General features: G+C 38.3%; 1 protein-coding gene across 1 annotated transcript in view; it reads right to left on the minus strand.

The window, feature by feature from the left end:
* Positions 1-20,904, minus strand: part of RAPGEF4 (Rap guanine nucleotide exchange factor 4) — a 280,672-nt gene that overhangs the window by 21,076 nt on the left and 238,692 nt on the right. The window contains exons 21-25 of the mRNA XM_044669788.1: positions 14,252-14,377; positions 13,395-13,573; positions 9,342-9,432; positions 1,066-1,116; positions 181-268 (exon numbers count right to left, since the gene is read on the minus strand). Of these exons, the coding sequence (XP_044525723.1) occupies positions 181-268; positions 1,066-1,116; positions 9,342-9,432; positions 13,395-13,573; positions 14,252-14,377 (535 nt within the window). The remainder of the gene's footprint in view (positions 1-180; positions 269-1,065; positions 1,117-9,341; positions 9,433-13,394; positions 13,574-14,251; positions 14,378-20,904) is intronic.

A 20,904-nucleotide genomic window follows, 5' to 3' on the forward strand; every position in this document is an offset into this window, starting at 1 on the left:
TGCTTAGTTCTGCTAGGGAGACTTTCAAAACCCCCAGACCACTTCTTCTCCTAACCCGCTTAGCCCTTCAAGAACTAGCAAACAACAAAAAAAAAAGCCAGAGAAGGCATAAGGATGCTCCTCCTTCCCCCTTTCTCCTCTTGACTCCTCAGATACTCATTACCTGTTCATTTGGATTACCTTTAATGAGTAAGGGCATGAAGGGAATGAGAGGCGGATCCAGTTTGGCGACAGTAAGCCTGTAAGCCCTGTGGTTCCTGGAAGGATCCTTAAGAGGGAGGAAACAAAATATTCCTGATTGAATACTGAAGTGAAAGAGTCAACTTTCAGATAAATCTAAGCTTTTGTGTTTTTAAATCTGTGGTGAATACAAAATCACAATGATTGCTTTAGTTAAACATCATTAATGTATTAAAACAAAACATCCTATGTGAAAAGTCTGCCCATTTCTCCTCTTTCTGGATTTTCATGATACATGGACCAAGATTGTGTGCTTATCAGGGTGCCTTTTGCTTGAATGCAAATATTAATTTCATAATAAAGGCCAAAGTATGTGGCCCACTGTTACCAACAAGCCATTACCCCTCTTCCGAAGCTATCCATCCACACCTTCCTTGATTCGCCTCTGCCTGTCTTGTACTACCAGTCCAAACATGCACCTCTCCTGGCACCTCCCAAACTCTCTTGCCAAATCCCACTCAATTATTTTTCATTTGCAAACATACCCACTCAGGGAGGAAAAGTGGTTTTGAGTTAAGGTGAGAAAAATGCAGCTTGGAGCACATAACCATTCAATGTCTGATCAGAGAAAAAGGCATATCACACTGCTTTTCTTAATTACGCAAATCGACCTTATGTGGGGCATAAGTCCTCTTTAAGTTGGTTCCTAAGAGTGTAATTCATTAGTCATACATGCTTGTTTTAGCAGCACTAAAATGGGATCATAAACTTCTTAAAGTCAGACAAGGACAGATAAAATATTCTGGAATGAGGACTTCAAATTAGTTCATCAGCAAATGGATTAATACAGACAGTGAACAGAATAAAGGGGCCACTGCCACTTACCATTAAACTTTCAAACTCAGCATAGATCTTCTTGAACTTGCTTGGAAGTTTCTGTTGACAAAATCAAAATACCAACACTCAGTATATATAGATACCCTATCATTTCTGTAAGAAATGTTCCCTGCCTACCCCTGGCTCTTAATCAAACAACCAGGCAAAGGCTGTAATAGGTTTTTCCATTTCAAAGTAATTTAGAATAACAAAAACCATCCTTCCAGAAGTCTTTTAACTTAGGTGAACCAAAAGTAACTTATGAATGCTTGGGTCTTACTGTTTTTAACACTGTTATCCAGGCAGGATGATTCATAAAGATGATAGCTTCCCTGGGTCACAACTAGACCAGTAATTTTTTTTTTAACTCTCTGATTTCCACAACTAGGAATTTAGATCATACAACAGGGGTTCTTTATCTGGGATGCATGGAAGGGGTCCATGAATAGATTTCGGAGTGGGGGGTGTCTCTTTTGTAGTTCTAAGCACTTTTTATTTATTTAAAAAGATTATTCTGAGAGCAGAATGCCAAAAGAGTCCATGACCCAAAAAAAGATTAAGAACCCCTCTCATGGAGCATGGAACTGAACTAGTCCAACTCCATTATTTTACAGAGAAGAAAAATAAAACCCAAGGAGGTTGTGACTTGCCCAAAGTCACAAAGCTATGTAGTGACAGCCAGACCTTGACTTCATGTCCTATTGGCAGGTCTCTTGTTACTACATCACTTTGCCTTCCATAGGTTATTTCGTATGTTTCTTCAAATGTCATAGATTTCTACTGCCTGAATAATCTGTCTCTAGTATAGAAGTTAACGCTGTCCCCTGGTTTCTTAATTTCCTTACTCATTTGGACCTGTGAATCAAAACCACAATTCTATAACAAAAAACTAGGATGGTGGGGGCAGCTGGGTAGCTTAGTGGAATGAGAGTCAGGCTTAGAGACGGGAGGTGCTAAGTTCAAATCTGGCCTCAGACACTTCTCAGCTGTGTGACCCTGGGCAAGTCACTTGACCCCCATTGCCTACCCTTACCACTCTTATGCCTTGGAGCCAATACACAGTATTGACTCCAAGAAGGAAGGTAAGGGTTAAAACAAAAACAAAAACAAAAACAAGAAAACTAGGATGGTTCTTCATTATTTAACCTGTTGTCCACCATTTTTCATAAATACTAGATTTTTAGTAAGACTGAGCAAGTGCTTTTCCCACATGTGAAGGTCTCCAAATCAAGAATTGTGTTCTCATCACAAAGCAGAACACGATGAGTCTCATGATTTTTTTTTTAATCATGTATCGTTAATAGGACTGGCTACCTCTTGGATATCAAAGGTTTCCAATTTCCTTCTCCTTTCCTAGGTAAATTTTTCTTTTGATAAATACATCCTGAATTTCATTATATTATGTATCAATAGCTTTCTCTCCTCATCATAAATCTGAACCACTTGCAAAATCTCTTTAGAAAAGCTTATAAATCTTATTTTGTTTTTCAAGAAACTGTGTGTTTTAGGTGCCACAGATTCATTTTCCTAAATCTTCATTTTATTACTTCAAGAGAATATGGTAAAGAGCTGTGGTTTTAATTCCAATCTAGGGCATCTGGGGCCAAGAGTTCTCAACTTGAATCTCCAAGTCACAGGAGGACTTTTGAGTAATAAAATAAATGCTTAAATATTCATAAACAAATTAATTGATTAGTGGACTTTTCCCTCACTGAACAGTTGACTCTTAAGCCATAAAGCTAAGTCAAGTGGGGGCACTGAGTTGGTAAGGGTGCACATCTAACGTGGATGAGGCTGAATGTGTCTCTAATCCTGTGTATGTCTCACATTACATTCCATGGCCAAATATAAAAGATGATTCATCATTTTCTATTATATTTACCCCTTCTCTCCATTAGTACCAAGAATCAAAAGTTTGATGGTGCTCTCATTTCCATGAGTCTCAATTCTGTCATCTGTAAAATTAGTTTACTACCTACATTGCTACCACCTATCTGTAAAAAAATAGAATTTCTGCTCTCATTCTAACCCAATCTACCCACTTCAAGCTAAGTTTAAGACCCCTCCTGTGAAAATTCCCCCAAGTACACTAGTTTACACTGATGTCTATTTTTTCGATCTTGGCAATCCCCAACTTATGAACAGAGAGGTGGCATAGTGGATAGAGTTCTGGACCTGAAGTCAGAAAGACTCATTTTTCTGAGTTCAAATGTGGCTTCAGACACTTACTAGCTGTGTGACCCTGGGCAAGTTACTTAACCCTGTTTGTTTCAGTTTCCTCACAGAGAAAATGAGCTGGAGAAGGGCATGGCAAACCACTCCAGTATCTCTACCAAGAAAACTTCAAACGAGGCCACAAAAAATAAGACACTACTGACTAACAACAAACTTACAAGCAGTTAATTCCCAATATTTGTAAATAAATTGTTAGGCATTTGCACTTAATTTCCCCACAGAAATTGACAGGCTTCTAGGCCAATCTACAAAAGTTTATTTAACCCACATAGCACTTTGTGTTTTATTTTTTTTTATTTTATTTCTTTAAATCTATGATTTCATGTGATTCTCACACTAGTACTATGATGTGGGATGGTATATATCCAACACATTCCTAAGAGTAGCATCTCCAGAAGACAATAGAACAATATATGGTATGTTCAAAATAGGTTGAAGTATGTCTCCAGTGATGGCCATCATGACAAAAGTGGCAAAACAGGATATTATCTCAGAAGTTTGGGTCAGGCTTATAATAAGCAGGAAGGAATAATCACTGGTAGCCCGAGTGCTTTACTGGTGCCTTATGAAATACATAAATAACAATAATAAAAAAACCTAAAGAGAGACTTTTAGCATGTTGAGTGGATCCTTTCTGGGAAATCTACAGAAGACCATGAATAAGAACTGCAATCACTATATGCACTGAATACTAAAATCAGTTCACAAATTCACTATTGCACTCACATGCTAAAATTGAATAACACCTAATGTTATGGGTTGTAACTTGGGGTGTGAATATCTTTCTATTGTAGCTCTGGGAGTGGGAATCCATTCCCTCCTCCTCCTATGACTACTCTTTATTTTCTAGAAAGTGGTAAGGAGGGCCAGTCACCCCAGTCTTAAGCCTTCTGTGATGACTTCTATTACTTTGGAGCAGGGACGCTAGAAAGGTAAGAACTAGGGGAAAGATGGAGTTTGGGACAGAGATAGAAGAGGAGGGGACACTGTGGAGGACTCCTGCTTATGTATAACCCACAACAGACACTCTTCTGCCCCAGATCAACTTCCCAGTCACCCAGTCAAATTTTATTGCCTATCATAAGCCAGCCGCTGGGTATTCAAAGAAAGGGAAAGACAGTCCCTGCCCTCAAGGAGTTCACAGTCTACTAGGGGAGACAACAGACAAACATCTTTATCCTGACAAGCTAAATTCAGGAAAAATTGAAGATAATCACCCCTCTTTGCTCCCTTTGACTCCAAAGAGTTAAGTTTTATTTCTCTTTCCTTTACAGTCACCTGCTAATTCCAATCAGGGTTCCTCTTCTCTTCTGGTCCACTACAGGATATACATATATCTGCGTTGTCCCTAAATTCCTGCTCATATAGCAAACATACAGTCCTTTCAAGGTTTTCTAGGATTTTCCTTTTCACTGCTAAACAAACAGTATGTTGTTGTTGTTCAATTGTTTCAGTCATTTCTGACCCCATTTTGGGGTTTTCTTGGCAAAGATGCTGGTGTGACAAGCCATGTCTTTTTCCAGCTCGTTTTACAGATGAAGAACTGAGGTAAACAGGGTCACACAGCCAGTAAATGTCCGAGGCCTGATTGGACCTCGGGAAGATGGGTCTTCTTGACTTCAGGCTTGGCAATCCATCTACTGCATCACTTAGCTGCCTCCCAAACAAATAGTATAAATCTTATTAAATAAAAGTCCATGTCTTTTGGTTTTACTGGTAAATATGTGGTGGGTCAAAAGGACTCCTCTGGTCCTCTCTCTTCTCAGAAAACTACATGTTCCTCCGAGCCAGAATTGTTTCATTCTTATTTTTGTATCCCAACATCTAATACTCTACTTTATACAAAGTAGATGCTTAAGAAATGTTTGTGGAATTTAACTGATTCCAGTGAGAGGAGTGATGTGTTAGGAAAAAGAAGCACTGACTTTGGAATAAGAAGATCTGGATTCAAATTCTACCTTTCTTTTCTAGCTCTCTATTGGGAAATGAAGTGATGTACTAGATGGCCTCTGAGGTTTACTTGAATTCTATGAATCCTGTGATTTTATAAATCAGATTCTTATAAGGAGAGATTGAAGTAGTATGGGTATGTCAACATTTTGGAGTTCAGCAGGTTCAACTAGTGTTTCAAGAATTTTTTTTCAGAGGTGGGGCCCAGAAGTAAGAAGCAGGATAGAGATTTCCAAGCAATCTATGAAGCCTTTCCTAAAGCAGGGGAGAAAGTAAGTATCAAGGGGAAGGGGAAGGTGGGAATAGCTACTAGGGCTTAACACTACTCTCATCTCTCACCTTCCCTTGCCCTTGCCATAATCAGTCTCACCATTAAAGACATAAGTCTGGATCTGTATTATGGAAAAATTGAGAATTGGGAACTGGGGTTGGAGATATGGGTTGTCAGTGGTAAAGGGGAAGAAAATAAAAAGAAAGTAGAAAGGAGGGGAAATCCTAATTAAAAGCAGCTGAAAATCTAGGGATTAGTTATCACACATTTTCCCACTTAGTCCTATGGGAAGTCTCCCCTTCTTCCCTTAGTTGTTAGTATTTTCTTCCTCTTCCTCCATACACAATGCATAATTATTAGTTTATGGTTTTACTGTTGCCAGTAAAATGTAAGTTCCTTGAGGAAGGATATTCTTTTTGTTCTGTCTTTGTATCACTAGCTCCTAACACAGTGCCTTACATATAGTAGGCATGTAATGAATACTTAGCCAGATTGTATTTTAGTCACCCAGGAGTTATTCCCAGGAGGATATTTGTATGTGAGAGATGTAGATGAATGCTTATAGGTTAACTGAGGAGAATACCTGTATTTAATTAGCACATATTGTCTGAACCATATGGCTTTGTATTTTTGTTGTATACTCTCTTATTCTCTAATAGCTTCATGTGTACATATCATGTGTCCCCTAGAGCACTGTAAACTTCATTAGGCAGAGGCCACACCTCAGAGTTCTAAGGGAGTGTGGGTTCACAGTAGGATTAGAGGGCTATTTTATTAAAATCAAGACTCTGCAAATTAAAACTTTTCTAATGGAAACTAAGTAAAGATGCAAATTCAGTTGCATTTCATCTTAAGATGGAGTTTTTAAAATGATGAGACAAGAATCTCTTTTGACTTAAATGGTGTAGTCTCTTCTTGTTTCCACTGGAGAAGAAAGGTTTATTTGAAGCCTATTGTGCTTGTTTCTGCCCTCATGGAGTATTAAGATTTCTGACATTTGTTATTCTCTCTAGGTGAATGGAATTGACTGAGGAGAGTGGCTCCTATATTCTAAACAATCTGGTGCCAACATTTAGGATCTTGCAGAAAGTTCCCTATTTAACAACTAGCAAAGTCCTTAATATAATCTTTAGGCCTGGAGTTTTAAATCTAGGATCTACAAACTTTTTTTTTTACTTTGATAACAGTATTTCAATGTAATTGGTCTCCATTGTAATCTTATATATTTTATTTAAGGTATTTTAAAATATTATTCTGAAAAGAGATCCCTAGGATTTAACAAATTGTCAGAGGGTACCATGACATAAAAATTGCTCTAGATTAGTGATTCCCAAAGTGGGTGCTACTGCCCCCTGGTAGGTACTGCAGCGATCCAGGGAGTGGTGATGGCCACACTTTTTTTTTTTTTTGTATTACATTCTGAGTTCAATAAATAAGTTTCATAATTTCCAAGGGGTGCTAAGTAATATTTTTTTCTGGAAAGGGGGTGGTAGGCCAAAAAAGTTTGGGAACCACTGCAGATGGACTCAGAATTAATTCTCTGAGGTGCCTGCTTCAGTTAGTTCAGTTGTGGGCTTCCTGCATGGCCCATTAACTTTCTTGGACTTAAAAGGTCTGATCTAGAGTGGTTTGGAACCCCAGAAAGAAAAGTGGTATCAGGTGAGAAAAGGAGCAAAGGAGTTACTGAAGCAGTGAGTCAGGCTGCCTCCTGAAAACGGTAACCTGGGCCTGCTCTGATCCAAACTTGCCCCCAGTGGCATCTTTAATGACCCCCCCCCAAGCCTTCTGATGAAAGGCAGAAGAAATTGCAACATGACTTTATTGCTTTATTTATTTGTAGCATTAACCCAGTTCCTTTGCCAGATAGAAGCTGATACAGCTTCATGACATGCGGTCCTCACCAGTTCTCTCACTCCTATATTCAGGAGATGAGTTGCTGTGTGCCACACCTGCCTGATGTAGACAGAGAAACTCAGAGAAGGAATTGGGACAGCATTCCTTGCAAGTAATTAAAGCATTTAGGGGATTTAGGAGATGGGAGTCTAGGGGAGAGTGAAAGAATTTTTTAGGACAGTCTGCCAAAACAGGCAGCTATCAAGTGAATCTTCAATTGCCCCTCTGCTCCCTGTCCCCTCCTCTATTTTCTTCCTTTGCTATTTAGGTTAAATCTTGCTGACTTTGTATCTAGAGCACTTACCTCAGTGCTTAAAACATAGTAAGCAAACAACAGTTGAATAGATGCTATCTATCTATCTATCTATCTATCTATCTATCTATCTATCTATCTTTAGTTATCTGTCTGGCTATATCTTCTATCTATATCTATCTTTTTATCTATCTTTGTTTATATCTATCTCAATCATCTATTATCTCTAGCCATTAATTTTTATCTATATCTTTTTATCTATTTATATTTGTCTCTCTAGCCATATCTATCTGTAACCTCTCTCTCTCTCTTTCTCTCTGTCTACCTATGTACTTGTCTGACAGTCTGTCTGTCTATATTCACTTCTCTATTTACCTATTCATTAATCTTTAATGTTTCCACCTTGGGTGGAAATCTAGTTCTGCATTGTTGTCTATAAGGATATTTCTTTAATTATGGAAATGTACAACATACAACAAACCTAGACTGCTTTGTGAATGTTTGACCAAATGTGAAAGATAGCTATCTTCTAGGACTATAAATAGTCAAACCAGCAAAACTATTGATTCAATGTTTGTCAAATTGAATTGAATATTGAGCTTTGGCCAATTGTCCTCCAAATAAAGCAGATCTGCCAGATAGCTAAGAAACACAGTTTACAGCAGATCTCAAATAATAATCCTCACACCTTAGTCCTTCAGTGGCTGAATGTCTGCCTCAGTTAAAAAACACATCTCCCATCTTAGTGTTTAGCAGAAACTTTGCTCATGTCCTTGTGAACAGCTGAAAATTTCTTACCATGACCCATTGGGAGATTATTATTTTTTCCATTGTTAACTATAGATGATATGATGAAGGCTAGATAGAAGACAATTCTTGATCAAATTCAGATAGTTGGGAAATTTGTATGAAAAGGCATGAGGCCTGTTTCACAGTATCTTACCTGAGATACCACTCTCACAAACTATGGAAGGTTCTTTATAAGAAAAAACTCACTATATGTATACCAGGAATTCTTAACCAGAGTTCTACAAACTCCCAAGAGTCAGTAGAAGTTTCAGGAGGTTTGTGAACTTGGATGGGGGAAATATGTATTTAAATAAAATGTGAGTGTAAGAGTATATGTGTGTGTATGATACCTGGTCTGGAGGTAGGAAAATTTGAGTTCAGATTCGGCCTCAGACACTAGCTGTGGGACCCTGGGCAAGTCACTTAATCCAGGTTGCCTCAGTTATCTCATTTGAAAAATGAGCAGGAGAAGAAAATGGTAAAACTACTTTAGTATCTTTGCCAAGAAAATCCCAAATAGGTTCATGAACAGTCAGACGTGACTGGAACAACTGAACAAAAATTATATATATATATATATATATACATCTACACATATGTATATGTATATATATATCACATGCATATATATCACATGTACACATATCTATATATATAAATGAGGATGCAAACATACACATATATATTCAAATATATCAATGTCTATTCCAATAGCTTCTAACTGAAATTTAGCATTTCCTTTATTCAAAAAAATTATTCTGAAATGGAGTTTGTCCAAAGGCTTCATCTGAATGCCAAAGAGGTCTATGGCACAAAAAGGTTAAGATCTCCTTGTCTAGACTGTGTATTCATGCTTCAGGCAAATATAGAAATTAGATTTCATCCAATGCTTACCTCCCATGTCAATGCGAGGCGGCTTACAGCAACATTACTGAGTCCCATGACGATGGCAAAAAAGGAATTCAGATTTTTGTACTCCTTACAGCTGAAACACAAGAAGCTTATGTTGGAATGAAATGCAATTCTGGAGAAGACGAAGATCAGGGTCCTGCCTACGGCAGTCATTAATATTGCTGGCACTCTTTAAAAGAATGGAAAGGTTGGATTTAGTGTGTCAGATAAGTTCCAGTTGAGTGGCTACATTCTTGTTACCTGGCTTGTCTATAGTTTCAAACAGTTGAGCTTTAGCATTTTTCGCCTTCGCTCACCTTCTCAGTAGTATTTTTGTATACCATTTAATGATATCTTGACTCTAGGAATGGATGAATTTTGGGACAGGGTTCAAAAATAAGTCCCCTGGTAAATTTGAATTAGAATACATTTTCAAAGTTTTGCCTGAAATGTGAAAACTCCAACAAATCTGAAGAGAGCATAAAATGCCCTTTAAGAGGGCAGGCTTTTTAGCCCACTGATGGGCATGGCTGACTAGTACCCTATCTGGACGGCAGAGAAAAGAACAGTAATCATTGAGAAAAGCCATAGCTCTCACTTCTGTTCTCAACAACTATAGCATAAGCTTTTGAGAATGAGTGCACCTGTCCCCTTGCAAGGTTTTGCTGAAGTTATGAGTTAAGTACCAGGCACTTATTTTCTAGGACATTTTTAGTAGGAGATGATACATACTTTACTGAAAATAGAATAGTGGAATCAAGTGATCCCTGTCGCCTCCCCCACCAGTTTGCTCCACCAGATCAAGCAGATAATGTTCAAGCCCATCCCTTTGCTATTTGCTGGTCTATTTAAGTTAGATGACTGAATATCTGGGAGAGGAGACAAGTGGAAGATATTAACAAAATCCTTAGTCAGAATTTTGCTGATCAGTCCAGGTACTTAGCCTTATTCAACTATACTGCAATTCCGGAAGGGAGGATGCCCTTGTGGTAGGTGCAAATCCCCTACCAAAAATCAATAGTTATCCAAGTTGATTAAATCTTAGTTAAATCCAACATGGATTAACATTTTTGTAAAAGGCTAAATTAAGTTGTTTGGTATGTTGCCAGGGATCAAACTGAACAATCAGTCTCTAGTAAATCTTAAATTGTCTATTCTGAAATAGAAAAAAAAAATAAAGAGTAGAGCATAACGGGCTTGATCCTACAAGGGAAACAAGGAGGGAAGGGCTTATTTCTGTACTGGTCCTAAGTGCTTTAGGTCAGAGGAAGTAATTAAACCAAATAGACACTCTGGGGAAGGAGCTGGGGAGAGAGGAAAAGGAATCACCAGATCATAGGGTTAAAATTGGAAGGAAGCTTAGAGGTCATATATGAGATTAGGCACGCATAGAACATGGTCTAGATATGCTGGCACCTCCCTTCTCCTAGGATGTACAAAGGACGAACAAGGAAACTCTCTTCATTGGACCTGGTATGAAGAGAATGCTGAGGGCCAATGAGGGCCCTTCCCTAAATCTGCCATATGCATGCTCTGGGCACTTAGTTCTATGAAAGAGAGAAAGTGGAAAGAGAATTGAGATGAAAAGAAAAAGGCGAGAGAGGAAGAGTGGGAATTTAGTTTTTTGAAAAATTACTACATGCGGGGGCAGCTGGGTAGCTCAGTGGATTGAGGGCCAAGCCTAGAGATGGGAGGTCCTAGGTTCAAATCTGGCCTCAGACACTTCCCAGCTGTGTGACCCTGGGCAAGTCACTTGACCCCCATTGCCCACCCTTACCACTCTTCTGCCTTGGAGCCAATACAGAGTATTGGCTCCAAGACAGAAGGTAAGGGTTTAAAAAAAAAATCTACATGCCAGGCAATGCATTTGACCATATAAGATTTATCTTGGGAGGCTGGGAAGCCTAATGGAATTCTCACTTGGCCAAGAATCAGTGGCCCCAAAGCTTGCCCTAGTTCATCTCTGCCACTGATATTTTTATAGTTCTGAGCCAGGTGTATAAATTCGTTATTTAAGCTTTCTCAGTGAAAATAATATTACCTTCTCCCTTCACAGGTTTTCTTTTGTGTGTGTGTGGGCGAGGATTAAGGAGCTAATATATGTGAAAATGCTTTAAAAAGCAAGGGCAAGGAAAGATGTTTTATTATATGATCATATATGTACAACTTATATAGCATTACCTGCCTTCTTGGGGAGGGAAGAGGAGTAGAAGGGGAAAAAATGGGACATAGATTTTTGGATATAGCTATTGTAAAGAATTTGTTTCTCTCAAATAAGTGTATTTATAACAAATGATGTATATCATTGTTATGCTATGCATTATATTGTTATATATAAAAATAAGTATATATTTTTTTTAAAAAGCAAGGGCAAAACACAGGTAAACAAGCAAAAAGAAAGGTATTGTTATTACATCACATATGTTTCATGTTTGGGAAACAAGTTTATCGGAGGGAATTTCTCAACTCATCTCTGTTGAGTCTGGGATGGCACAGGACTTAATAAAGAAATCTATATCTATCTTCATATGTACCTCATACAGAGAGGTGGGAAATGCACAAAAACACCCGATGATTTCCCCTACGGACAATTATTTCATTTCTTCAGGTTTTATGTTGATGTTGTTATTTTTTTTAAAGGATTTTTACTTTTGGGCTCCATCTTTTTTCTTACAAAAAAACCAACAAAATGGGTGGGAGCCCAAGCTAGCAATAAGAAGCCTTTATATGTTTTCCTGACTTTGCCCATTTTCATGTAAAAATGCCTTTGTGTTTTCTCTTCCATTGGCACTCACTACTGTGGGAAGAGAAAAATGAGCTCTTTCAGATTTGGAAGCTATATCTGTTCACAGGTTTCAATAAGCACCATGCCTTGGAGGCTCAACCCGAGTACATAAGAGACTCTGGCTGCCTTTTTCACCTGGAAAAGGGCCGGTCTCTGCTCCTAGGCCAAGGGGTTGTACAATGCTTCCTCACTTTATTAGTAACATTTTTATTACATTCCCCTTGAAAGAACTCGAGGCTGGAAAATGACAAGAAAACAGGTCTGAGAGCTACACGCAGTGGGAGTTTTTGCTGACCTTCCTGTTTTGGCAGGATAATTTGAGACATTTGGCAAAGGGAAAACATGGCTCAGAGTTTGCTTTCTTTTGTTTAGCTCTCTAGAAACCAGACTAAGCAGGCTCTCGAATTTTGAGCTTCAGAAAGCAGCCCAGAGGAGGTTGTTTTTATTCCCAACCTTTGTGCTGTAGAGCTCCTTGAATTTAGAAGGGAAAAGATTTTCAGTGCCACAGGCCACATTTAGCAATTTATTTTTAGCATTGTAGTGATACTGGAAACATGGAAGTAAACAGGAGGTTGTCAGGCATATCTAAATAGCAAGAGAAGATTAAATTCATGTCACAGGGAAATCTAACTGGGCCGCCAGTAAATAAATTGTTTCCCATGAAGTGCTCCTAAATGGAATATTTATAAGATGCTTGATTTTATCCCGAGTTTTATGGAGAGGATTCTCCGGTATTGGTTTGCTTGCCTTGATGCATTTGGGCATTTACGTCAGTTGCACTTCGCTGGTTTCTCTGCGTGTGTTCCACTGCCCTCTCCTGGACACAATGTGCCATGCAGGCTAATTCCTTTCCATCTGCTTCCACTTACCTGCCAACTGCTTGCTGAATGGAGCTTTTTCTTTAGGTGATTGGGCAAAGGAGTGAGTACCTCAAGAGCAGAGAGAGCCACACAGAGAGAGATCAGGAGCTCCAGTGCCCGTAGGGCCAGCACAGCTGTGGAACTGCTGATGGTTTAGGAGGCCTGGATGTTGAGTGTTAGGAAAAGGTCAGGGTAACATTTCTCTGAAGGAAAAACAAATTTCAGTTCTCTTTGCCCCTGGACAAGACCATGTATATAGCACAAGATAAAGACAGGGTGGGTACTTCTGAGTTTTGGTTTTTTTTTTTTTATTAAGTGCAGTCTTGGAGGAAGACTAAAGAAAGCAGCAGACAGATTCTATGCTTGGCACACAGCTCGAGCATTTCTCTTGCATATGCCAAAGGTACTTACTGGGCTGCTATCTTAATAAATTTCTTTAGGAGCTGAACTCGCTTGCTGAGTTGGGCACAAAGGCAAATCTCGGTGACGACCCAAAACTGAATCTCATTAAACCTCCTCAGGAACAAATCCAAGTTTGCAGTGGTCTTCTTAAAATTATGCCTTCCAAATGTGTGGTAGATTAGCTCCAGCTAAAAAAGAAAATCCAGAGTCGTCTTTTTGTTTGTCTTTTTATTTACTGAGAGAAAACAGTAAGTAGGTTTCTCTTTTCCTTAAGACAATCTTGCCAGGTATAAAATGTGGGCTCCCTTAGTTGATAAGGATTCAATTTGATTGCAAGTTCATAGAGGATCACTGAGACATTTATATTAATTATATAAGAATGGATTATGGATTAAGGTCAACTTGCTTAGAGAGATACATCAGTGTAATTCAACACACAGGAAGATACTCGAATCAGAATTTCATTTATACCCTTTTGCCTTATTTTTGCAACAAAGACTTCTGAGCAGACTTAAATGTATTCCAGATTCACAAAATTGTCATTTAGTTTCCATATCATAACAGAACTTACAATTGTCTCCAACTGCAATTTGCATAGTAGGTGCTCATTTGTAGGTAAAACAGTTTCCTTGTTGGGAGTCAGGCTCAGGGGAGAAAACACACACATACACATATACACAGAAACATAAAATGTAACACAAACTAAAACTCAGAGCTGAATGACTCTGGCATTTATAGCCCAGAGCTCTGAATATGTGTGCGAATGTGTATGTGTGTGTGTGTGTGTGTGTGTGTGTGTGTGTGTGTATATATATATATATATATATATGTATGTATGTATGTAAATTCCAAATTGGACTCCTTACCTCATGCACGCAGTTGAAGAGCTCCCAATCATAGATTGTCATTTGGTATGCTAAATCTTTGGAGCTCATCAGTTCAAAAGTTCCCACTGTTCCAGTAGTTGGACCTTCTTGTTCTGGCAAGGGTGTCTAAGAATAAAATATATGGGTCATAGATTTAGAGATAGAAGGGATATTTGAAATCTTTTCATTTGTCTCCTTCATTTTACAGATGTGGAAACTAAGGTCTAGTGGTGTTAAGTGACTGATCCATGGCCAGAAGTTGTTTGAGTCAGGCATCAAATTGAAGTCTTCAGATGCCTTTGACTCTCAATCCATTGTTTTTTCTACTGTACAATGTGGTGCTGAGCTCTACTTGGAGTTGCTGAACATAACTAGATTCTAATGGTATTCTTCAAAGCAAAATCCTTAGGTTTTGATTTAGTCACAGGGGAAGATGCTCTTAATTTTTGGTCTGCATAATAATAAAAGCTGCCATTGTAACATAAAACCGATGATTCTCAAACTGTTTGGTCTTTATTTTGGACCCTTTTTTGTTCTTAAAAATTACTGAGGACCCTAAAGAGCTTCTGTTCGTGTGGTTTATATCTATTTATATTTACTGTATTCGAAGTTAAAATGTCAATATTATTATGAAAATAATTTTGACATCATGGGCCCTCTGAAAGAGGGTCCTGGAACAGACTGTGGGAAGTTGCTTCTGCTTAATCTAAGTTATAAAAATCAGCATTGCCTCTAAATTCATGTATCAGATTTACACTGTGAAGAGGGACAAGTAATTTATTTTGGCTGTGAAAAGTGACAACTGGAGATCCTCATTCTGATAAATTTTTTTCTGAAAGGATCTTGGCAACTCCTCCTGTGAGGTGGAGGTGGGAGATTTTTCTTTTGCCCTCAGTGTTTCTTCCCTGGAGTCAACCCAGAGCAGTAGCTGCCAGGGGAGTTTGTGACATCCAATTATAATCCTCCTGTTGAAGGTACTGGTGACTTTCAAAGGAATAACTGTATTTCCATCCTTGGAGACATCCCAGTTATACCCCTTTAGGCAGCAGGTGACTCATAATACTGAAAAGGCAAGGGAGTGGATCAGGGGAAGGAATGCTCTTTTTCTGCATTAAATTCAGGTTCCTCACTTCATGGGAAATGTTGGGCAAAGCAATGCTGGTCACCAAAGTATGGTGCTGGGTTAGGAGTTAAAAGGCCAAGGATCAGATTATGACTCTCGTCACTGACTTCCTAATAACTTTGGATCATTTCTTTCCATTCCCATAAGTCAATTTTTCTTTATCTTTAAAAGGAATATCATATATCATTTAATACATTGTTATGCCTCTGAAACTGTTGGAAGTATTTTCAGTTTACTGAATGAAAAATAGTACATAATTCAATTCAGTTCCATATTTTCATAATTATAATAACTATAACACATTTTATAACCTGGTATTTTTGTAGTGCTTTAGGGTTTATGTATATGTCTCACCTCATTTGATCTTTTCAACAACCCTGTGATATATATGCCATTATTATTCTCATTGGACAGATCAAGAAAGTGAGGCTGAGAGATAGTAAGCACCAAATGGTCATAGTTAGTACAGGTCTAAGATGGGATTTGAACCTAGGTCTTCCTGGTTGAGTTTCATGTGGTATCTGTCATGTTAATATAAATAGGAATAGAGAACATATAGATATTTTACAAAGTTGAAAAGGCCACAAAAATTTAAAATAAGCTTACTCATAATATCATGTGCTTTCTTAGTTAGAATTTGCCTTCCCCCCGCCTGGAAATACTGTCCAGTGATCAGGACAAGGCATCTATATATTTTAGATGGGGTTTGAAAATTGCATATTCTTGCACTTGAAAATTAAGCTCCCTGTGAGTTACTGCCTATCAGACTCTTGAACCTTAGTTTTAGGGAGGAATTCACACATTCAATTTGATTTCTCATATAATAAATTTCAAAATGAAATGTTCTTCCATTAGAAAAGAGTCCATACATAAAAGGTAATATCAAAGAGTCCACTTTTGCCCTTTGGCCTGTTCACCCTAGGTTGTTCCCCATCCTTTCCTATGTTTAGTTTTACCTCTACTGCCAAATATTCACATAAGACTTATTAATTAGTGGTGATAAGTGAAAATTATTTAGTCAGAAAATCTTGATAATATGATTTTTCTGTCACCACTAACAGTGTGCATCTATGTTAAATGCATGGGGATTAATTATTCAGAATGCAATCAGTCCTTACTATCAAAAACCTCATAATCTATAGAGGAATGGGGAATATAAGACAACTGAACTTATCTAGAATATTGGTTCCAAGGCAGAAGAGTGGGAAGGGCTGGGCAATCGGGATCAAGTGACTTGCCCAGGGTCATATAGCTAGGACATGTTCAGGTCAGATTTGCACTCAGGACCTCTTATCTCCAGGCCTGGCTCTCTAGCATATAAATATACTTTAAATTAGAGACATGAGAATGAACCATCCTGAGGAGCACAAATAAATAGATCGGTGAAGGAGGAGAGGAATTTCAGAATTAGGAAGGAACTGTATAATTAGAATATGCTCTCCAGGTCTCTCTTTTCCAGCATCCCATTTACATGTTTATCTACATTCGAACACAGGTGTAGCTCTGCCTCCCTCACTCTATGCTTCCAGGAAGATGGTTTTGGAGGTTGCGTGAGAGTCAGGCAGGAGAATTTTACCCACGTGTTTTTACTCAGTCTTTTTTAAACTTTTGTTCTGTTATTTCTTCTACTTCAAGTGATTTCTAATAAATCTTATAAAATATAATACTTGGAGTTATTGGATATTAATTTAAATCTTACAGAACACAGGGTAAATGTGTGGGATCAGTTTCTAGGGAGCATATGGAGCTTTATGGAGATAGAAGTTAGGTTCTAAAGGATGGAAAGGACAAGATTTTATGGTAATGTATTTTACAAGTTACAAAGTGCTTTTCATACATTATCTTATCAGATCTCCAAATAACCCAGTGAGGTAAATATTCTGGATATTATTATCCTCATTTGGGGATAACAAAAATGAGACTCAGAGAGGCTAATTTACTTGCAAATGGTCCCAGAGCTAAGTAAGTGTTAGAGGCAAAATTTGAATGCAGTTCTTTCATGCCTCTAAGAAGAGCATTGTTTCATGCAATTCTTTTTTTTTTTTTTTTTGATAAAGGGGAGTTCAAAGAGAGAGGATTAGTGATGAGAAAATATAAGATATAAGTAATTGAATAATAATGTTATTACATTGATAATCATAGTTTATAAGTATAATAAGATATATTAGCAAATGAAATGGAAGCTATAAGTAAAAGGCTACTGAGAGATAAGGTACTTGCAAGCAGGATTATCAACTTTAGTGAGCCCTGGAGCTCAGGGATCAGAAGTTTCTTGGATACTGATGATAAATAAAGGGCTCATAATAGAGATTTGGGGATTGAAAGGATGTGGTAGAAGCACTGAATGAAGAACATGTTGCTAGCAGTGATATTTAAGACAATTTATAGGAACAGGAGGTCAGAGGCAGGCAGGCTACCTACCATAGGTCAGAGGAGAGGTATCTACTACCTAGAAGTCAGCTATGGCAAAGGGAATAGACATGTCTCAATTCCCCATTACAGAGAAAGATGCCACATGACTCAAGTAATCCCTTCTAAGCCTCCAAATTTTTGCTTTCCTATCCTCTTTGCCAGGAAAAATAGTGCAGTAGCAAGAAATCTTTCAACATATCCAAATCAGAGCTCTTTATCTTCCCTTTCCATCATACGCTTTCTTCTGAACATCCCTATTTTTGTCCAGGACAACACTGTCTTTGCAGTTACCCACTTCTACCATGTTGGCATTGCCCTTGACTTCTCACTTTCTTCCACTCTTACCCCACATATCCAATCACTTGCCAAACCCCACCATTTCTATTTCTACAATATCTTTTGCAGTAGTCTCCTTTCTATTCATAGGGCCAGCACAATACTTTTCATCTTCCTTTAGGTAAAGTATTCAAAGAGCCTCAAATACACTGCCTTAAGTGTCTCACCTTCTAAATAGTTATCAAAATGATTTTTTTCTAAAGTTCAGATATGATTTCATTCCTCAACTCAATAAACTCAACTGTTTTTTTAATTGATGCTAGGACAATGATGGTGAACCTTTTAGAGACTGAGTATCCAAACTGCAACCCTCACACTGCATGTGAGAGCCCCCCACCTTATTCTATACAGGAGAAAGAGGAAGTGCTCCATTGGGCTTTTGGACAGAGCATTGAGTAATGAGAGAAATGTCCTCAGGTACTGGAGAGAGGGAGAGAAGCACCTCCCTCTGGCATGCATGCCATAGGTTTGCCAACATGGCCTCAGGATTTAAATGTAAACTCCTCTATTTATCTTTTAAAGTTTTTCACAAGCTGGCCTGCCTTTCTTTGTGGTCTTATTATCTGCTACTTCTCTTCATACACTGTATGGCCAAACCAAAGTGGCTTCTTTCCTGTTCTTCACACACTAACCACTCTATCTCCTACCTTTTTTTGCCCTGGCTGTCCACAAAAAAGGGAATGCCCCTCTTCTCTGCCTCCTAGAAACTACTTTCAAACTACTCAAATGATATATTCTACATTAAGCCTTTCCTGATTTTCCTAGCTGCTAATGCCCTTCCATCCAAAAAATATGCTGTGTTTATTTTGCATGCTTTTATTGATAAATGAGTTATCTTCATTCATAGAATGGAAATCTCTTCAGGACAAGAGAATTTTTCATTGTTATATCCACAGTACCTAGAAGAGCTCCTGGCACAAAGTAGGCATTTTAATGAATGCTTGTTGATAGAGGGATAATTAGTGACCAATTATGTGTATACCTCTTTTCTTCCCTTCAGATACTTATCATGCTATAGGCTTTCCTACCTCCATTATTTTAGTGACATTGTTCCTGATTTCTATAACGTCTTCTCCTTCACTCACCAATATCCAACTCAAATATAACCTCTTTGAAGCTATCTTTGATCCCCCTAGACAAAAGTGATTTTCCCCATCTGACAATGCTCTTGTCTCCTATATAAGTTGTGAGGTCACCCTCAACTTATGTTGCCTTCAACGTAAAGCTCAGAACTCTGTAGATAGTAGATATTTACTCAATGGTTTCTTGAATAAATGAATGGAAGAACAAGAAAACAAAGGACAAGGAGGAATAAAAGATGATTTTAAGGATCTGAATTAGCTCTAGATATAGAGTTGCAGGGCAATGTTATTAAAACTGATGGAGGAAGACAGGGAGTCAGACTAGTGTGTGGAGGAAAGAGTTTTGTTTAGTGTTAAGACTCTATATCTAGTGGCAAGACTGCATTAATAAGTGGTCTGGGATGGAAATGTAGTCCTGGAAAATAACTGGATGAAAACAATAGACTGTTCTTTGATTGCCCATAAGCCAGGGGTTAGGAGGTGTCAGAACTCCAGGCCTCTCTCTTTCTGTTTCTGTCTTTGTCTCTATCTATCTCTGTCTCTGTCTCTGTCTTCCCTCTCTCTCAATCTGGCTTCTTTACATTGTAAGGACAATTTTTTTTTTAAAGTAGGCTGTGTTTGGGAAGGCAATGCTCATTTATCTGATCAGGAAACCAAACTAAGGAAAGGTAAAGTAATCAGAGATGAATAGATAATAAGTTAGTGTCAAAACAGGACATGATTCACTTCTGATTCAATTTCCTCTCTGGCTTTCTCTACTATCTCCACCAATGGCCTTCCCACTAAGGAATACCTCTCCCCGAAGGCCCACTCTTCTGATTGGTTGGGTTCCTAACCCAGACAACAATTTCATATGAGACCCTAGTCATGCTCTCTTCTCTCCTGTCTACTCCTTTGAAATTCCTTTCTATGGCCTAACTAGTAGTGTTCCCCCTTCCTTCCCAACCTTTTTACCTCTCCTTTAAAATGTAAGCTCACTGGGGAGAATGTTTCATTTGCTTGTATTTGAATTCAGAATGCTTAACACAATGCCTGGCACATAGCAAGCATCTATATAATAAGTGCTCTCTCTTTTTCTCTCTCCCTCTCTATATCTGTTTCTCTTCTCCCTTTCTCTTTCATCTCATCTCCTAATTCTTCCAACTGCTTCTCCATGATGGCTACCAATCACTTCACTATTTTAGGTGCCTGATGACAATTAGGCTGGGCTCTTTGTGCCTGCCAGTCTTCATAGTACCTAGCATGTATGCTTCTATGTAAACTCCACAAAATGTACAGTTGAATGCCTACATTTATATAGCTTTGAGTTCCCTTGACTTGGAAGTTGGATGATGCAGTGGATAGAATGCTTGGCTTGGTGTCAGAAAAACTCCTTTTTCTTAGACCTTCCTAGCTGTGTGACCCTGGGAAAGTCACTTACCGCTGTTTATCTCCATTTCCTCATCTATAAAATAAGCTAGAGAAGGAAATGGCAAACTACTCTAGTAGTTTTGCCAAGAAAACACCAAATGAGGTCAGACAGAGTTGGATACAACTGAAACAACTGAACAGTAATCCTTTGACTCTATTTATCTTACTGAATAGCACACTAGGAAGTGGTCAGAGCCCTCCATCTCCTTCTACCATATTTAATATTCTCCTCTGGACTCCTTATGGTTTTCTAAGTTGTCTGTTCAGTTTGGCATGTGATTATATATACA

This window comes from Gracilinanus agilis, chromosome 3 (assembly GCF_016433145.1).
Source record: "Gracilinanus agilis isolate LMUSP501 chromosome 3, AgileGrace, whole genome shotgun sequence".
Taxonomy (NCBI): domain Eukaryota; kingdom Metazoa; phylum Chordata; class Mammalia; order Didelphimorphia; family Didelphidae; genus Gracilinanus; species Gracilinanus agilis.